At 45.3% G+C, this 20,050-nt stretch overlaps 1 protein-coding gene across 1 annotated transcript in view; it reads right to left on the minus strand.

The window, feature by feature from the left end:
* Positions 1 to 16,533, minus strand: part of MYO10 (myosin X) — a 216,064-nt gene extending 199,531 nt beyond the window's left edge. Inside the window, exon 1 of the mRNA XM_030856599.2 lies at positions 16,030 to 16,533. Within this exon, the coding sequence (XP_030712459.2) occupies positions 16,030 to 16,050 (21 nt within the window). The 5' untranslated portion in view covers positions 16,051 to 16,533. The remainder of the gene's footprint in view (positions 1 to 16,029) is intronic.
* Between the last annotated feature and the right edge of the window lie 3,517 nt (positions 16,534 to 20,050).

Genomic DNA, 20,050 nt, shown 5'->3' on the forward strand with positions numbered 1-20,050 from the left:
ACATCCGTTGAAAGGTCAATGTCCAAAATGGTTTTTTAAAGTTTTAGCACTAGCTGTGAACCTAAAACTGCTCTAAAAGAAGGAAGTCTCTATTACCAAAAAAAGAAAAAAATGCATCCTTAAACTTGAATGAAATAGCATTCTCATCTATTTCTGCTGAGGAAGATGTGAACAGTCCTAAACCATGACCAGTCAGCTGAGTGCCACCTACATACACAGGGCAGACAAAGCGATCAGCTCCACAGATGACAAGCAAGATTCACAGACTGCACACAGATTCCACAGCAAATACGCCTTCTCTCAACATTGCTTCATGGGAATCTGGAGTTTATCAGAAAGAGACCAAAGCCACGAAAAATGACTTAGGAAACTCAGTGTGACCTTCGCCTTCCATAGAGATGCTCTCCAGAAACCTACAAATATTTCAGTGAAGCTATTCTTTGAAATCTTCTCTCCAAACACAACTCCTACTATGCCTGTCACTCAGGATGAATGTTCAGTTGCTGCCATTACAAAAGCAATCGGAAGGACTATGTCTTTGGTTTGTTTGATTATAGGAAAATTTCTATCCCCTGTTGCAGTCGCTGGCAAATTAGGTAATTCTTCTGGGGCTTGTATCTCGTGACTTTGGTCTGCTCTCTATGGAGAAGCAAATACACATTCCCAAAGCTCTCCACACAGATTCTGTCTTTACCTCCTTCTCTACAAACTACTGTTCAGCTGCATTTCTAGTTCCATACACAGCTGAATATCTTTGGGTCCAAACCCTGGTTCCACCACTTCCCAGCTGTGTGAACTTAAACAAATTACTTCACTTCTCTAAGACTCTCTATTTTCATATGTAAAATGGAGATGAGACTGGTACCAACCGTATAAGGCTACGGGGCAGATTAAATGAATTAATCCATGTCAAGAATGTAGCACAGCCCCGGCCCAAGGTACGTGAGTGATCAATACACTTTTGCAAGTTAAACAACTGGACAAAAGAAAATGCAGATGGCGGGGAGGCTGGAGAGAGCACAAGGGCTACGCCACGATGCAGATTCCATGTATTCAAATTATTACCAAAATCCCGCACTATATTAAATCCTAAATCTACGTCGTATTTCCTCCTTGGACAAATAAACCACTGACTTGAGTTAGAATACACTGCTAGAATATACATTTTTTTTCTCTTTAAAAGGTAATTTTGTCCTAAGCTGGGTGTGAAAAAGACATTTTTTAAAATTAGCTTCCAAAAACTGACTTTCCTCGAGGGAACAGCTATTCAACTTCATCAAACATTTTATAATAATGCAAAAGAACACCCTCAAGGGACCTTTTATTCTTCTGACATATCCTGTTTCCTTGTTTCACATGCACATGCCAACTCTAGAGATCCCCCTTTAGGGATCTGGTGGAGGTTTAAGAGCCCAGGGGGATTTTAAGAGACTCAAAAGGACACAACCTAAGTCATATTTCTGACCCCATCATTTGGTGATAAACCCTGAGTAAAGGAACCTAGTTCTCTGTGCCGCAGGGAAAAAGAATCTACCTGATATCTCAAAGACAATAGTGAATAAATAGAAAGTTACATTCCCGGTGAAGAGCCATCTGAACTCCTTGAAAGGGATTTTAATTTCAGAAGCACATTTTCTCAGCACTGCGTACAATCCACAAAAGGGCAAGGCCCAAGGCAGCCAAGCTAGACCACTTTTTGCTACCTGTTTTACTCCTAACACTGCTGACTCGTGTTTTAATTTTTATGGTAAGATACTGAAAAATAATAACTATGGTGAAAATACAGATGCACAATTTACCCTTCACAACGTATGCAGAGTCCCTGACTTGCTATCCAAAATACTGTACAGCAAAAGCCAATCCTCTTCACTTCACAGCCAAGAGCTCATTTTATCAGATGTTTTTTATTCTGATATATACTTTGAAAAACAGGTGATTCCATCTTTAAAAGATTTATAGAAAGGGCACATTGGCCTTTTCAAAGAGAACCTTAAGTGAACTTGGTTTTCGAACCCAAAATACAGTAAGCTAGCCCACCAGACCTACCCAAAGGCAAGAAGAAAATTGTTACAGCTGAAAAAGCTACATTCCCAAGAGACACATCCAAGAATTTCAGGGGTTCTCAAGGTCTGAAAATTAATGCCAGAATTTACAGTGTGCACCTGACTTCATATCCTTGAAGTTGAACTTGGCATCTACTTTTGTGAGAATCCCCAAAGGAACGAAAAATGTATGGAAACTCAGGATTAACAAGGCGGTATTCTGATGACCCCATTCTAATAAGGCAAGGAGGGTGTTAAAACAGTGGGGAGGCTGCTTGTAACTTTCATCTTCTTAGAAAACTGTAAGCAGTTCATAAACACTGCCTCCTAAAGATTCTGCTTCTGGACAGCAAACAATACATCTACTAGATGCGGACAAAAACCCTTAGGCAACAGGACCTTGGTATAAGATACTTCAGTCCTCACACCAACAGTTCTGCCTGCCTCAGTCAGCAACCATGATGCTAAACTGAACATGTACGTTTTATATATGAACATGTAACATATGTATATGTGTATCTAAATTACAGATATTCACACATGCGCATAGGTACACATGTACATATATGATATATTAATCTCATATATAAACCAGTTTAAACAAACAAACAAAATCCCTCTTTTACACTTGAGAAGCAACAGCTTACCTACTTGCTGTTGAAACACTCACTGGTCATACTCTAGACACATACTTGGCAGAAAAACAAGAGCAGGTGGGCATTATTCATATAAAACAGGAGTTACAATGACAGAAAATTCATATGTGGAGAAACCCTGTGATAGACAACCTAGGTGGCGAAGAGCAGAGCACAGGGCGTCTCTCTAGGACCTTGTGATCATTCTCGGCTCAAATTTTAATTACAAAAGGAAGAGGGTAGCAAGGTCAGGGATCCTGGGTGGAGACAGCAGAACTAGGTGGAGGGCTGGCTCAGAAGCTGGCAGTAGGCGTCAGGGGAGTTCAGGCTGCGTGTCCTTGAACTGGGGGAGCTGTCACGTGGCCCCTCACTGCGGGGGGTGGGGGGGCGGGGGAGATTAAAACCAGGAGTTCCTTTCCAGGGGACTTACCTCTCTACATGTTGCTCCCCTGTGCCTGATAAACTCTTTTTTCAAGGCATGGGACCAGCAGCAGTAAGAAGTAGGCTGTAAGGAGCCCAGTAAGAAATAACTGGGAAATGCTCCCCTCTCTCCTGGGCTCATCTGCACTGGGCATTCCTCCCAAACTGGCCAGACCCAGGACCAGAGTGAGGGTGCGTCCCTGCTCTGTGCTCTGTGGCTCCCAGCCTGCAGGATGGAGGTTGGGCCTTGTCTGTTCCACCTTCCACCCAGACGATCCCTCACAGTGGCCACGACCACATACCCGACAAGTCAGGACACTTTCCCTGGCCGTGGAAGTCTTGGCTTACATCAAAGAAACCCCCTTCCTTCCCGGCCTGCCAAGATACTGGTGGATGACTGGAATATCTTGTAGCATTCTTGCGGTACGCGGGCCTCTCACTGTTGTGGCCTCTCCCGTTGTGGAGCACAGACTCCAGACGCACAGGCTCAGCAGCCATGGCTCACGGGCCCAGCCGCTCCGCACCATGTGGGATCCTCCCGGACCGGGGCATGAACCCGTGTCCCCTGCATCGGCAGGCGGACTCTCAAGCACTGCGCCACCAGGAAAGCCCTCTTGTGGCATTCTTGTTCTGCATCCCAAGAAGTCTGGGCTGGAGCGAACTCCAACACTGCCCGCCTGGCTGGTCCAGGTGGGGCTGTCACATTTTTCTGACCTCAACAGCCTAGCCATCAAAAGTCACTGATTTCACACAGCTTCTGTCTCGGGGAAAGAGACCACGAGTAGGAATCTGCTGGTAGGTAGGATGGTGAGCAAGGGTTCAAGTGCACCGGGTTCGACTGAATCGACCTCGAACTGCTTGAGACAGAGTCCGCAGTCAAAACATTCTTTGACAGCAGCACTGAAATATACTGCAATAAGTACACAAGGAGGGCCACGAGAATCTGAGCTCTCAGCAGCCATGGGACAGAGTAGCGTATTATGCAAATAACTGCTAGCCTCAGAATGATAATGGATGTTAGCACAGGTATTAAAAGAGTACCAGGGGCTTCCCTGGTGGCGCAGTGGTTCAGAGTCCTCCTGCCAATGCAGGGGACGCGTGTTCGTGCCCCGGTCCGGGAAGATCCCACATGCCGCAGAGCGGCTGGGCCCGTGAGCCATGGGCGCTGAGCCTGCGCGTCCAGAGACTGTGCTCCGCAACGGGAGAGGCCACAACAGTGAGAGGCCCGCGTACCGGGAAAAAGAAAAAAAAAAGGTACCAGTACACTGGAATACTACGCAGCAATAAAAAGCAACTACTGATGCACACAGCACAGGTGGGTCTCAAGGGCGCCGAGTGAAAAATGCCACTCAGAGGATTTACACACTGATTCCATTTATATAACAGTCTCGAATGACAAAATTATAGAGAAGAACAGATCAGTGCTTCCTAGGGACTGGGGGGAGGGTGGGACTGTTTCTCGTGGGGCAGCACGAAGCATGGGAGAGTTGTGTATTCTGGATGTGCTAGTGGTTGCACGAATCTATACGTGTGGTAACACTGCCTAGAACTACACATGCGCACATACAGATGAGTGGATGTAAAAATCCGAACGAGGTCTGTAAACCGGACCAATGAAAATTTCCTGGTTTTGATACTATACTATTGTTATCGATTGTTGTATAAGATATCACCCCCAGGGAAGCTGGGTGACAGGTACACAGGACGGTCTCTTCTATTTTGGCAACATCTGAGTCTGTATTTCTCTTTTTTAAAAAAAAAAAGCAAAATGTGTCAGAATAAAACTGTACAAAATATATAGGGAGAGGGCAATAAATATAACTTACCTCAACATGGTCTCAAAACTTTGAGAAAATATGACCTCCTTTTTTCCTAGTGGAAAACAACAGCTAGTGTGATTACTCGGTATAATAAATATTTCCCTAACGCTCTAAGGAGAGGACTTTAGGAATATGAGGCAAAACACTAGGAGGGAGATCAACAAAAGCTTTAGGGCAGAGGGTACAGCTGGACGTGAATATTCCCACCAGAAGCAACAACACAACTTAGATGATAAAACCGATTCTAAGTGTCCAAGTCTCACGGGGAGAGTTTGGATCCTAAAGAGAATAAAATTTCAACACTGATAAATGTGTGCACTTCACCCAAAGAGATGAAAAGCAATTAGGAATCGACATAAATGAGGAAGGGTGAAGAAAGTTTGGGAGTAATCCAAATTTAAGTTGTGGCTACAAAAGTGTGGCCATGGCACAATGATTCTCCACGGGAGCGATTTTACTCCCCCTTCCTCCCCAGGGCATATCTGCAATGTCTGGAGATGTTTTTCGTTGTCACAATTCAGGGAGGCGAGTGCTACTGCATCTCGTGATCAGAGGCCGGGGATGCCGCTCAACACACTACAAAGCACAGGACGGCCCTGCGCTACAATGACTGATCCGGCCGAAATGTCAAGGGTGCTAAGGTTGAGAAGGCCTAGAAAGAGGTCACCCTTGGGCTTCTCTGGTGGCGCAGTGGTTGAGTCCGCCTGCCGATGCAGGGGACGCGGGTTCGTGCCCCGGTCCGGGAAGATCCCACATGCCGCGGAGTGGCTGGGCCCGTGAGCCATGGCCGCTGAGCCTGCGCGTCTGGAGCCTGTGCTCCGCAACGGGAGAGGCCACAACGGTGAGAGGCCCGCGTACCGCAAAAAGAAAAAAAAAAAAGAAAGAAAGAAAGAAAGAGGGCACCCTTGCCCACCTCTGAAACTCTGAGGCTGAAAGCTACGGGAGGGTTGTACATACCCTTTGGCCCTTAGCACACATCATTAAAAGAACAAAATGTGGGCAGAGATAAACAGAAGCAAACCTGTACTAAATGACAGTGGTATACGTTGTAAAAGGTGGAGTGTTATTTTCACCCAGAACTCAACACTTCTACTTCAAAGTCCGTGGAAAGATCTCCCAGGGGTAATTAATAGAAATAATAAGCCTTACAGTCACACACAGACACAAACACACACCCATCAACAGTGTTGTACATTACCTAAATCCCTACAGTTAGAACCACCACCACGTAACTGTTGTAGCCCAGGGTTAACTCACAGGGATACTTACAATGCAAAGGAATAAGAATTAAAAGAAAAATCCATACAAACGATTCCCCAAACAAATGGCCAATGGCTCCCCAGGCGGTATACAGCAAGGCCCCTTGTGTAGGCTTTGGCCTTAAATGAACATCAGGTACCAGCACTGGGATTTCTGGGGCTCAGATGCCAATCAACGTCATTAAGTGAGAAAAATGCCTCCTTCCTCCACTTTGGTTCAGAGAAGAACCTAACAAGTGGACACAGAAATCTAGTATTATGTGTTTCCTCTGTGAAACAATGCATGTCATTAAGACTCTAATAAGAAGTTACAAAATCCCTGCTACCATAAATACATCATGACAGGGTGTCTCAGCTGTGCCTGCTGTAATCTGCACCGACACCTCTCAGAAAATTTTTGCTGCCAAATAGTCTAAGTAAAAATGTGCGAACCCTTTGAACAAACAGCCCCACTCCTGGAAAATTTTATCCTCGAGAAGTAATCAGAGAAGCCTGCAATGACCTGGGTACAAGAATGTATGTGTCCTGTTTTCTATAATAGCAAACACCTATAGAAACACCTACAATGGACACATAAATAGGGATACATGTCCAGGAAGAATGCAGGGCCACTCAGACCAGTACACTGTGCATCACAAAGAAAAAAGAAGGTAAACAAACAGAAGTTCCTCAAATAAAGAGTAAATCACGGTCTTTGGTGGAAAATGATATTATATTAATTTTGAACTTGCAGTAGCAGCAACTATTTGATATAAATTATTGCTTACTATTAATCTTAGCAAAAGCTTCCAAACCCCCCCCCAAAAACCTAATTTGGCCACTTCACTTTAAAAAAATGTGTTTTTAAAAATCTTAGAGAAAAATTTCTTCAAACAGGAACTACATGTGAAACAGGAAACAAAATTGGTATTTTAAGAAAATATAAGGCAATAAAAACATCTGCATGACTAGGAAGAAAAAGATTCACACATTTTTATATGTAGACTATCTTCTGGCTGAGATGCATTAAGGTTTAGTCTCATCTGAAAACAGATTTTTAACAAATTAACTTCTGTTTTCAGTTTTCTTTATAATATACACAGGATTGAAAAGTTTGAGGAATATTTTAAGAAACAGTGGAAATTCACAATATTAATGATATGACTTATACAATAAAATTAAAATATTTTGTGTTTCCTGCAGTATCCATAACCTATCATACGTAATCTTATTCCGTTTTATTAATCTAAATATTGCTGTATGAATTTTGTTGACAATGCCAATAACTACTGGCTGCCTTAGCAAAGCATCCCCAAACTGAAATTAATTAAAGAACCACAATGACTCAAGAAAGGTTTTTTACTTTGGCGTTACTGTCAGTAGCACATAAATTATTGTGAAAATCTTGACTGTAACCATATATAATTAGTGATTCTGCTGAAATATGGGCAAGAAAAGTAGACCTATGGAAAATTTACTATGGAGTATATGTCTATTACTCACGCAGACATCACTGGTCCATCAACAGGACACCCACACATGTGCAACTATAATTATCTTCATTCATCTTTCATAGTCTGGGCAATAAAACCCATAGCTTTAGACATTTTTCGATTGTGTCCTAATGAAGGTATATTTATCAAGGTAGGAGAATAGAAGACACTTATTTACCAGTTTGGAAGCTTGATTTATAACTTAAATATTTTACAGATGTGATATGGGGCTTGCATTTGTACTCCTGTCCCCGGCCCTGAAAATCACAGGGGCCGTCTGTATACATGCAAGATCCTTGCCATTTAAAGCTTTTCTCAAGTAACTCCTTTAAATGTATTTATTTTATTTTTGGTTGCGTTGGGTTTTGGTTGCGTTGGGTTTTGGTTGCGTTGGGTCTTCGTTGCTGCGCGCAGGCTTTCTCTAGTTGTGGCATGCAGGCTTCTCCTTGCGGTGGCTTCTCTTGTTGCAGAACACGGGCACGCGAGCTCAGTAGTTGTGGCTCACAGGCTCAGTAGTTGTGGCGCACGGGCTTAGCTGCTCCGCAGCATGTGGGCTCTTCCCAGACCAGGGCTCGAACCCGTGTCCCCTGTATTGGCAGGCGGATTCTTAACCACTGCGCCACCAGGGAAGCCCTCTCAAGCAACTCTTAAGTGAAAAACATTACAGGTGCGCTTTCACAGAAACAGATACAGAGGCAAAGAAAGCATATACCACAAAACATTAAGAGTAGGACAGAAAGGTTTTGTCCTTTGCTTATGGCGTTTTCTAAATTTTCTAAGCTTAGCACATACTCTTTGCAGGATTAAGGAAAGAAAAAAATGTAAGAATGACATGGAAAAGTAATATTGTAAATCTATGTTTATCAAAGCTTTTGTTTTTAAGCAAGAACACTCCTAATTCTACGTATATTCCTAGCAACCCAATTTAAGTACCTATGAAGCTGATAGAACCCAAAAATCAATGGTAGCCACACACGTGAGCATGAAGTCTACCAGAAAAACTTTTAAATAGACTTTTAACACACATAGTAGATAGCATGAACACAGACTCTACCCAGAGGTAAGTCCACTTCTCTCCACAATGTACATCACTGTCAATGGACACTGCTTACATGTTATTAACTCAGCCCCAAAAATGACACTTAAAAGAATTATGGGGTTCTTTTGGGACTCAGTATTAGGTAAGAGGCCAAGTGAAAAAGCTACTTTCTATTCCAATGTCCAAATCTCGTTTTACCTTGCCCTTTAATCACTGACAGGTAATAAAGATAAACATCCCTACCACAAAATACAAAAATTCAACATTGCCTACCTTTTCTAATATAAATCTCTCTCTTTTTTTTTAATTACCACAATTTTAAATGCCTTTCTACAGAGGCAATTTTCAATCTGAAGAGTAGACACTGAAGCTGGGGAGAAGATAGAACTATGAAATGCCGAACTGCCATCTGGTCCTCCCCTGCTCTGGCTGTGCTTCAAGAGATGTGGCATGGCTTTGCCACAAGAACTCTAACACTTTTTCCTGTAACTGGCAGAGTCAGATGATGTGATGTCATGTGACACGAGGGGCTAGATTTAAACTGGGGACTCAAGTTTCATATATTAAGTCCGGCGGACACATTTTCCAAACAGCTTTTAGTGAGGTATCAAAATGTTTTATTCAAGGAATGCTCTATGAGAAATGTTCCGCTCTCCTGTCAAAGATCACCCACAAGCATTAATAAGCTAACAAGTAAAACAACGGATATAGAGAAACTCTGGGAAGGCGGCCAGAATCTTTAATCGAAAGAGAAGATCCCATCAGAAAACCTCCAAGAGAAATACTCTGATAATTGAGACTTAGAATAGGGAGACAAATGAGTCCTATCCTTTCTTTTAATAAAATAACTACTTCTCAAAAATCTAGTTTTCTAATTGCCTTATTACCTAAAGCTCCCTACCATCCTCATGAGGTTGGGGCCGGCAGCTTTAGAGAAACCACATCTTACAAGGAAACAGAAGGTCATTGTCTTTCCTAAGAAAAAGGCACAGCAAATAAAGATTGGAGGCATGTTCAAAAGCTGATGAACATTTTCCTGCTGGGTTTGCAGTGTTTCTGGGGCGTGGGCCACTTGTTTTCCCAAACCCCCATGCAGTTTTCAACTCCAAAATCATTCACTAACTGCTTAAGGTCTTAAGCACTTCATCAAAGAAACAGTGATGCAAGCATAAGACAGATGTCACCAACAGGAGAGTAAAGCATGGCAGTGAAGAGCACAGACCCTCTGGAGACATCCTGTGTGGGTTCAAAGCCCGGCCATCACTTTCTAACTGTGTGACCTTGGGCCAGTTATTTAACCTCTCTCTGCCTCACTTTCCTCATCGATGGAGCGTTACTCATAGGGTTGTTAAATAACTTAATTACTGAATGGAAAGTGCTCAGAAACATGCCTTGCACACAATAAGCACTCGATAAACAGCAAATTATATTTTTTACTGTCTTCAAAGAACTGTAAAATGCTTCATAATCAAGGGAAAAAGTTAGAAGCATCTCCCCTCCCACCATAAAAACATCTGTACTCGAGAGGAAAATAACAGCTACACAAGGCTAGAATCCCATCCTTAAGGACCTTTGAGTGCAAACGAGGCGATAAAACTTATAAATCGGATTATTTACCCTCTCAAGACTCTGTCTGTTCATCTGAGAAGGAAAGACAAAATAAGTACAGCCTCTAGCTAAAAGGGGTAAATTCCTAACACAACCAGGACAGAAAGAAGGAGAGTCAAGTTCATAGGAAAGAGAGGAGTGACCATGAACTAGACTTGTGGGGGATGGTTTCAAAAAGGAGCTAGACAGGCAGGACATCCGATCAGCGGAGAGAAGGGCACATGCGAAGGTATGGAGGAAGGCTGGTAATAGACCCTCCGGAATAGAATTCACATGCGGGAAAAGACTAAAGAGAGGTGCAAGATCAGAAGGCATTGGAAACCGGACTAAGAATGTGAGCTTGACTTTATAAGCAATCTAGACATGCTTTAGACAGAATTCTGGAAAATCAGCCAGAAGTGTATTGGTCCAAAGGGAGAAAATTAATAAGTGCAATCTAGCACCAGAAATGATACTGGCAACAGCTCGAAGACCAAGATTTCCCTGCACCATAGAGTACTGGGATTTCAGTCACCATCAAAGGCCACTCGTTCTTAATTTCTAAGTTACTCTAACCTTTTATTATTACTCACTTACCAGGTGCCAAGAGCTTTGTAAATCTTATCTCGAATTCTAATAACCATGCAAGGTCAACACTATTATGCTCACTTACAGACAGAGAAAGGAAGCCCAGGAAGGTCAGATAACCTGGCTGAGAGCCCACAGGTGTGGAGGGTACAGCCAGCCTCCCAGAGGCCACATCTCTTCCACTCTTAGGGAGGAGGCTCTCAATCCGCCCAGGGGCGTTCAGGCCCAGGGAAGTGTGGCCCAGCTTCCTGTAGACTTCACTGGCTGCTCCTGCCTGAGCGTGCCCTGCAAATCAATGACCTGAGACTGTAAGTCCCCTACACACGAACCTTCAAGTTGCGAACTTTCAAAGATGCGAATGTGTGTTCCATCAATGTCAGGCATGAATGAAACTGCAGCTTTGCCCTCCGTCCCCTATTGCTGACGATCCTTCAGCTCTACCATCTCCCACCTCCTCTCCCTCCTCCAGTCAGTAACTCTTCTTGCCTGTTCACCCGATGCCAGCCCTGGATGTCAGCTGCTGTACTGTACTGTACTGTACTACTGTACTTTTCAAGGGACAGTACTGTAAGATTAAACATGTTTTCTTTATTTTTTGTTTGTTTTTTTATGTATTATTTGTGTGAAAAGTATTATAAACCTATTACAGTACAGTCCTATGGAGCCAATTGTGTTAGGTACCTAGGCTAACTTTGTTGGACTTAAAGACAAAATTGGACTTAACGAACGTGCTCTGGGAACGGGACCCGTTCGTTATGTAGGGGACTTACTGAATTACGTAGAAGTTATTCTGGAATTTTGAAACGCATTTATAAGGAGGTACCCTATTTCCCATCACGCCATAGAAGAGCGCATTCAAGGCTTGTGTCCTTAAAGGTGACCTCACTTAAAAGCCAGCAGAGCTGGAAAAACAAACACTCGGCACTCTCCCTGCACAGCTCTGGTTAAACAGTGCTGGCCCTACCCACACTGCTCTGGGCCTGATCTGGGGAGAGGTGAGCGCCCAGAAGACCAGGACTCCCTGCTCCCAGCTGCTTCCGTGCCTTTGCTGCACCCAACATGGCAGGGCCCAAAAGTGACAACGGGAATCCTTGCGGGGTGTGCAGAAAGGGCAAGGCACTGTGACTGCACTGTGGGGAAAGGGGACACCAGGGAATGTTCTGATGATTCCATTTTACAGTCGTCAAAGGGGTGGCCTGCAGGATGTGGTGGGACAAGGAAGTCCTCAGTGCTTGCCTTCTGCCCTTGAGAGATGATTGGGGGGAGGGGGAGGAAGGAGCTGCCAAAACCAACAGCCTTATTTCTTTTAGCAAGACAAAAAATATCAGTAAGATGTGAAACAAACAAAACCCTATAAAAAGGGGAGAAAAATAGGCTCAAGAACTTGTTCCAGCTTAAAAAACGATTTGAACTCCAGGTAACAACCGAAATTAAGACACCACCCCAAATTAAGTGGAAATGAGGAAGGTGTTTCCACTTAACATCTGGAGAGGGGCGTTTGTTCCAGCCCAGGGTGAACCAGGCTGTAAGAAACAGGTACAGCTGGAATGCTTTCCACTAACAATTTAGTGCTTAAAACATTAATACCTGCTTTATGTTTGTATTCATGTGTTTATGAGTATCTTACTTGTGTATATTTTACACACTTCTGAAAAATCAAAGTGTTCATATATGTCCAGTTAATAAGCCTCAAAAGATCTTTCGCTTGAACAGCCATCATGCCATTCCTGTTCCTAAAACAAGACAGAGAAGTCGCGCTCGTTTACGTGTCCAACTGGCATTGACTGGCCCCTCCAGTATTCTAGACACTGTACCCAGCACTGGGGACTTGGAAACAGCGGCCACTTCAAAACATCAACACGTTTGCACAGCCGTCTTGCCACTTTGCTGGTTGAGCCTTTCAACTTGTTTTAAAAATTGCTTCTGGTGGGCTTCCCTGGTGGCGCAGTGGTTGAGTCCGCCTGCTGATGCGAGGTGACGCGGGTTCGTGCCCCGGTCCGGGAAGATCCCACATGCCGCGGGGCGGCTGGGCCCGTGAGCCATGGCCGCTGAGCCTGCGCGTCCTGGAGCCTGTGCTCCACAACGGGAGAGGCCACAACAGTGAGAGGCCCGCGTAACGCAAAAAAAAAAAAAAAAAAATTGCTTCTGGTTACAGACATACCTAACCTTAGGTTCTGCGTGAAGTAACTTTTTAACAACTTACCTCTAAATGCTGAAAAAGCAAATTTCCAAGAAGTGCGCACACAATTCACTCGAGAGGTGTCATAAAGATCTAAGGCCGTGAAGAAACTGAAACTCGGGGAGTGTAGGGCGCTCAGTTTCTCCAACCCCCGGGTACATTTTGAGGTCAGTAGCCATCAGCTTCCAGGCCAAGCCTCACAAGCTTCCAGGTGATCGGCAGTCAGATGCCTGATGCTACGTAAAGTAGGCAAGGAAGCTGTGCCTGCCACACGCACGGGAATTAATTCCACGAGGCAACTGCTTCGTGGGTCTAACTCAGTGGGTCTCAACTGCGAATGATTTTGTCCTCTGTGGCCCATCTGGCAATGTCTGCAGACATTTTGGTTGTCACAACTTGGGGGTGCTAGTAGCATCTAGCGGGTAGAGACCAGGACACACAGGACACAGGACAGTTCCCCCACACCAAAGAATTGACTGACCCAGAATGTCGATGGTACCCAGATTGAGAAACTCTGGTCTAGCTCCAAATAGCAGCTGCGAGTCACAAGGAGCTCTCGTTTCCTTCTTATTTGGCCGCTCACACATAAAGCTAATACGTGCGACATCTCATTCAATTTTTTTTCAATTGTTAACATTAGCTTCAAATTGCTGTCCAACAAGCAATAAGTTATTATCCCTAAGTCACAATGGGAAAAGTTACCAAAGAACAGGACACCACTTCGTGATACAAGAGGCCTTACAATGTTGCCGTCCTTGGAAATATATCACTTCCACACTTACTCCATAGAGAGATCCATAGAGACAGGATCTGTGTTAGGAGTATGTCTTCAATTGATAGCACTGTATAGCCTCTCTGGTCCTGCTGGCTTCCCATTCAAAGTAATTATGGTTAGGGGAGGAACTCTGATTAGAAATTACTACTGACTAGAAATAAATTAATCAGAAGTTAATTTCTGATTAGAAATTAACATTGTAATAGAAATACATCACAAGAGTAAAAGTATAACTTTGAATAAAAATGTCCCCCAATACTAAAGTCACCAGCAACAGAGCAGAAAGGCTGTGAGTTCTATAACAACCTCTTCAACCTTGGGCAAGTGACTTAACGTCTTTGGATTCAGATTCTTCATCTAGGAAAGGCAGGGGACGGAGAAGAAGATCTCTGAAGGCCAACTTCAATATTATATTAATCATGGAGATAAAATCCAACAACTAGGTCTCCTTACACTGAACCAAGGCACAGTGTAAGGAGAAACAGTACTTCAAAGTCCAATGGGAGGATACCAGGGCAGGAGGTTGCAGCTGCCCCATGTTATCCTGCAGTTCTCCCCACTTCCACTAGGGGGCAGAGTTCTTCCAAAGGGGAGGTCACTGGCCCCCTGACAGGCTTCATGGGGACGGGGACCCCAACAAATCGAATACAAATTCTATGTCTCATCAAATTTCCTAAAGAACTCACAACACAAGAGCAAAATAAAGGCCTCCCTCCCCCCACCATAAAAAGTTAAGAATTAGAGTCCCGCAGGCAGAGCCTCAGGTTTTCTTACAGATGAAAGCAATTAAACTAGCCCACTGGTCTTTTATCACTGGTTAACCTGCAACTCCTGCAGAAAGTTCTGGTGCCTTCTTACAGGCATGAAAACGAAGGTCTATGGATTAGCAAATGCCAGTCTCACAATTATAAGTCTCATTTAAAAAAAAAAAGGAGAAATATGTATTAATGAATGATTAATTCCTTTGCAGTCCACCTCTCACCATGAATGTGGGTATCGCCTGTGATACACCACTTTAAAAAAAAAAAGGGATATTACTATTACACAAGAATATACCACCCTGGCCACTATAAATAGTCATCAGGCTATTTAAAGTAAGTGGGCATCCGGAAAGCACAATGACTTGAAATAATAAATCCAGTTAAGTCTGAGAAAGCAAGTTAGCCAACATAGAGGCAAACCCTCACCAATCCAATTTGCTGGAAGGTTCCAAAACTGTCCTGGATTTACAAAACATCCCCTGGCTTTCAATGAAAGACACATCAGACTCATTAAGCCAACTAAGTTTACTTTGAGTCACTTCAAACCTCGAACTTAAATAGAATTTGTTAAATAAACACAACCAAGAAAGGAAAGGGAGCCAAGAAACCACGGTAACTCTCGATCCCAGAGAAAAGGGTTCTCAAGTCAAGGGTTTCAAGTAACCGTGGTGTCCCGCCCTCAATGACCCTAAAAGGAGCATCAGTTTAATCTTTCAAAAATAACCAATGTCCGCTCTTAAAGATTTTCTTTAAATTCGAATTCCAGATCTGCCAGGGACAGTCAGCACAAATACATGATGTTTTGATCTCACCCTCTGGAATGATCTCAGATCCTAGAAGAGCACTTCTTGGTGAGCACTAGAACCTAGACCCCAAAGGTCCGACAGGCCGAGAATATAGTGAACGATTAAACCCTCGTCTCTCCCTTCTCACACTTCATTAAGCGTCTCCTCTGGAAGTGTCTGCACCCCTCTCACAGGAAGCCGGCACGTTTTGCAAAGGAAATTCCAGACCAGACCTTTCTTGGAGAAAGGCAAGTCCTCGATGAACGTTTTATTGGGCTTCCTGCACCCAGGCAGCCGGGCAGGCACGTCTCCCCGCCGGGCCCCTCGTCCGCCAGCTCACCTCGCGCGGGTCGCCGCGGGGACACCCGGTGAGCCAGCCACCCCCGCCAAAGGACGCTCACCTTCGCTGCATCCCGGGCCAAGTGGGAGCGCGGGACAAAATAAATTCCGCCAGGGATTACTCAGCCGGAGACTCCCCGGGGCTTGATTTCTGGCGACTCCCAGAAAGTTTCACCCTCTCGGGCTAAGTGCGCGCGGTAGCGTGTGTGCGCGCGGCGCGGTGAGCACCTCCCTCCCTCCGGGCAGGAAAGGAGCCCGCGCCCGGCTCAAGGAAAGCAGTCCGGCCCGGGACGCCGGCGCCCGCCCTCCCGGCCGCGAGCGCACTCACCTCGGGGAAGAAGTTGTCCATTGTTCCCGTACGCTCCCCAACTCGCCCGAGTCCGGCTCCCAGCTCGCGGAAGTCAGCCCAGCAGAAGGTCCGGGGAAACCATGCGTGTCACAGCGCGACTCCCAGAAACTCGAGCCCGCGGGGCTCCCCCGCTGCCATCTCCTTCTCCCCTTCTCGTCTTTCGCACCTTTTGTTTGCCCAAACCCAAGTCTCTAACTCATCCGTCCCAACTGCAGCCTTTGTCTCCTCTTTCTCCAAGTTCCTCACTCCTGGGCGCCGCGCTCGCGAGCGGAGAACAGCTGGTGGCACATTCTTCCCCCCGGCTGGGGGAGGGAGGCGGGGGGCTGGGGAGTGCGCCCCCTCCCTCTGCGCTCCGGCCGGAGGCACTCGGGGCGGGCAGGGGGACAACGGCCACAAAGCGAGCCCGAAATGGCTCTCCCAGCTCGAGCGCCGCCCCGGTGAGTATTCGGGCGCTCAGGCTCACCGGCTCACGGCCACACGGAGACTTGCGGACAGGAGAGCACGGCCCTCCCAGCCCACTCATCCGGCCCCGCCCACTCGCTCGCCTCGCCCCGCCCCTCCAAGGGCTTAGCTCCGCCCACTCAGCCTGCCCTCCCGGCCCCTACGCCACGCCCCCCTGCAGGAGCCCAGCCCTCAGCCGACCCCTCCCCGCGCTTCCGCAAGGTTCGGCCTCGCGCGGCCGGCGCGCCCCGCCCCCATCTTCGCCCAGGCCCCGCCCACTCTGCGCCTCGGGCCGCTGCAGGCTCCGGGACGGGCGGGGAAGGCGGGGCCCCAGCGGCTCCCAGCCCCCTCCCCGCGTCTCCACCTAGGTGCGGGCGGGGGAGTTGACTCTTCCCTCTGGTGAGAAAGACCAAATAGTCACCAAGGAGGAGGGGTTGGGGGATTTGTGTGTTTGTGCGCCTTTGATCTTTAGCACGCCCTGGAACCGGCTCAACGCGGATCTCATTAATGCAGCTCGGCAGATGAGCGACCCCGGGGACGGAAGCGCGGTCCGTGGAGCTGCCCCGGCTGTTGGGCCAGATCAAAGCGGAGAAGGGAGGCTAATCAGAATTTCTGGAAGCTGCCTACCCGTGTGGAGTTTCTCTCCTGCACCCAGGATAAAAGACGTTTTCATCGCAGTGGGAAAATGTAGTTTTGTAAACTGGAAGAGGGCGTGGCCAATTGCACTTTTCCTGGACCTAAAGGAAGCAGCAGATAGTCAAATGGAAGCGAGATGGATGAAGGATCAAACCCCCCTGGTACTGAGTCCTGGTTTCTCTGGGGCAGGTCCTCAAACTTTCGCGTGCACAGGAATCACCTGGGAATCTTGTTAAAATGCAGACTGGAATTGAGTGGGATGAGCGCTGATAATTTGCATTTCCAGCAAGTTTCAGGTGCCTTCAAAGGATGGCACCTGGCCTTGTGCTGTTCTGCAAACTGTTTGGAACCTGTCTGTAACAAGTAGAGAAATTGAGAGCAAAGGTTTAGAAACTTTTGTAGCAATTTATAAAATGCCACGACATACAAGCACATGATCTGTGGACTCTTTGAACAGAGTATAAACCAGTTTGGGTGTTGTCAGACTCGTGGTGACTCATACCTGGCACAGCAGGGTTTTCCTATTGGTACCTGGCAGATTGGAAACAGAAACAACTGGTTCTTCACCACAAATGGTTTGAAAAGTTCTCTCTAGGGGATTTGCCAACTGCTCCCATCCTTTAAGACTCAAGTCAGAAAGTCACATCTTCCATGGGAAGCCTGCCCAGAGATGTCCAGCTACTCATGCCACTTCCAGCTCCACCTAACCACCGGGCGTGGCTTATTCCTACAACTACCGAGGAAACTATATCTTGTTGGGGTAAAACTATATTCTGCAAGGGTCTTTTTGTTGGTGTCCTACCCATCTTCAGTTGGGAGAATAGAAGCTCTTTGAGAGGGAACTGTGCTTTCAAATTGGTATCCCCAGCCTGTTTCAGAGACTGAATGAATGAATCATCCCCCTAATCCTTGTGTGAAAATTCAAGCATGTTTGTAACCTATCTCAGAGCAGTTCTTCAGCGTTAACATCGTTGTACCCACTCCACTCCCCTTTGGAAAGAGTCAAGGTTAAATTAATTCATGATGTGCTCTGTGATTGCCCTGTTTCACAGGTTTACACATGTAAGCCATTAAAGATTGTGTCCCAGGTTGCGTGGAAAGTTAAGATGGAGCCAGGATAAATACCAACCATCCCAGGCACCATAGTGCTTAGTCAAATGAGTCCTGCTGCCATCTGTGTTCAGATACTGGCGCAGAGCAATTACAGTCATGATGGTGTTAATCTGTATAGAACATCTTTCAAGAGAGAAAGTACAGGCAGCTGGTTCAAATGAGGATGTGGGTGTGGCTTGGTTCCCAGCATCAGCCCAGCCACTGGCAGCCTTGGCCATGGTCATTTCAAAGTCACTTTCCAATACTGGCTCATCAGTTGTAACAAATGTACCACGCTAATACAACATGTTAATAATAAAGGGAACTGGGATATAGGGAAACTTTACCCTCAATTTTTCTGTAAAGTCAGAACTGCTCAAAAAAATAGACTATTTTTGAAAGTTACTTCCCTATTGATTAAGAAGATATGGTGAATAATTACATACCCCCAACCTGCCTCAAAAGAATTGTGAGGCAGATCCAATACATAAGGGTTGAATTTTACTGAATTATGTTTCTTTTAAAAGTTTACACCACTTTATCAAAATCCCCTAGGACAATTGTCAAAAAGAAAAAGCAAAAAAACACATGACTCTGAAGCTCAGAGGTGGGCTGGGTGCCTTAGAATCTGCATTTTAGTAATCACCCAAGTAGACAATTCTATGTTTGAGGGTCATCACTTTATGTTTTCAGAAGTCATCAGATTTTCCATATAAATGCACAGTCTCGAAAAGTTGTAAAGGTAAACAGTAGCAGTAAGATTCTATTTGCTGAACAGCAAAGCGCATGTAATTTTAAGCATTCTAAACAGGATATCAAACTTTCAAGTATTTGGGGTGGAATCAGTTGTTTAAAAGGAATATGTTAAATTTACAAGGGCTTTGACAAAATTGGACAGAGAAGGGGAAGCAATGAAAAGGTAAGTGCTTCCTTTTAAGGAGCTGTGTTACCCAATGGTCAAAGCTGTTTGGACTAAAATATTAAACTATGCCCTCTGAGAAGTGACAGAGGCTCACAAATGTTAATGCGAGAATGGGCACATTTCTCTGAAGCCAAGTTCCTTCTTTTTTTAATTTTTTAAAAATTAATTTATTTATTTTTGGCTGTGTTGGGTCTCCGTTGCTGCGCTCAGGATTTTCTCTAGTTACGTTGAGCGGGGGCTACTCTTCGTTGCGGTGTGTGGGCTTCTCTTGTTGTGGAGCACGGGCTCTAGGTGCACGGGCTTCAGTAGTTGTACACGCGGGCTCAGTAGCTGTGGCGTACGGGCTTAGCTGCTCCGCGGCATGTGGGATGTTCCCGGACAAGGGCTCAAACCTGTGTCCCCTGCATTGGCAGGCGGATTCTTAACCACTGCGCCACCAGGGAAGCCCCGAAGTTCCTTCTTAATTATTCTACTTATTTCTCAAACATGCTCACGGAGTGTTACATTTGCAAAATAAAACAAAAAAAGCTCAAGTTACATTCTCTTATTTAGCTGCAAAACTTAACCCATAAGTGACAGAAATTTATTTGTATATAGATGGGACCATTTCCCCACTTTAAGGGAGATTTCCGTACAGGTATGTATGTGAATAAGTACTATGATCCTCTTCCGTTTTTGTTTCCACCACATGTTTGTTTGTTTTCAGTTGACATAGCTTGTCTTAATTTCCTTTGTGATTTCGAATTGAGTTCCTTTGTTGTTGTTGTGTTGCTGCTGGCAGTTCCTAATCTGGATGTGTCTTAGTGTATAGAGTCTTCTTCATTACCTTTGTTTTTATAAAACACTCGCTCTAATTGCTCCAGTCAGATTAATGGTTTAATAACCAGTTACGGGAAGAGAAAGTTCTGG

The sequence above is a fragment of the Globicephala melas genome, chromosome 3 (genome assembly GCF_963455315.2).
Source record: "Globicephala melas chromosome 3, mGloMel1.2, whole genome shotgun sequence".
In the NCBI taxonomy this organism is placed as follows: domain Eukaryota; kingdom Metazoa; phylum Chordata; class Mammalia; order Artiodactyla; family Delphinidae; genus Globicephala; species Globicephala melas.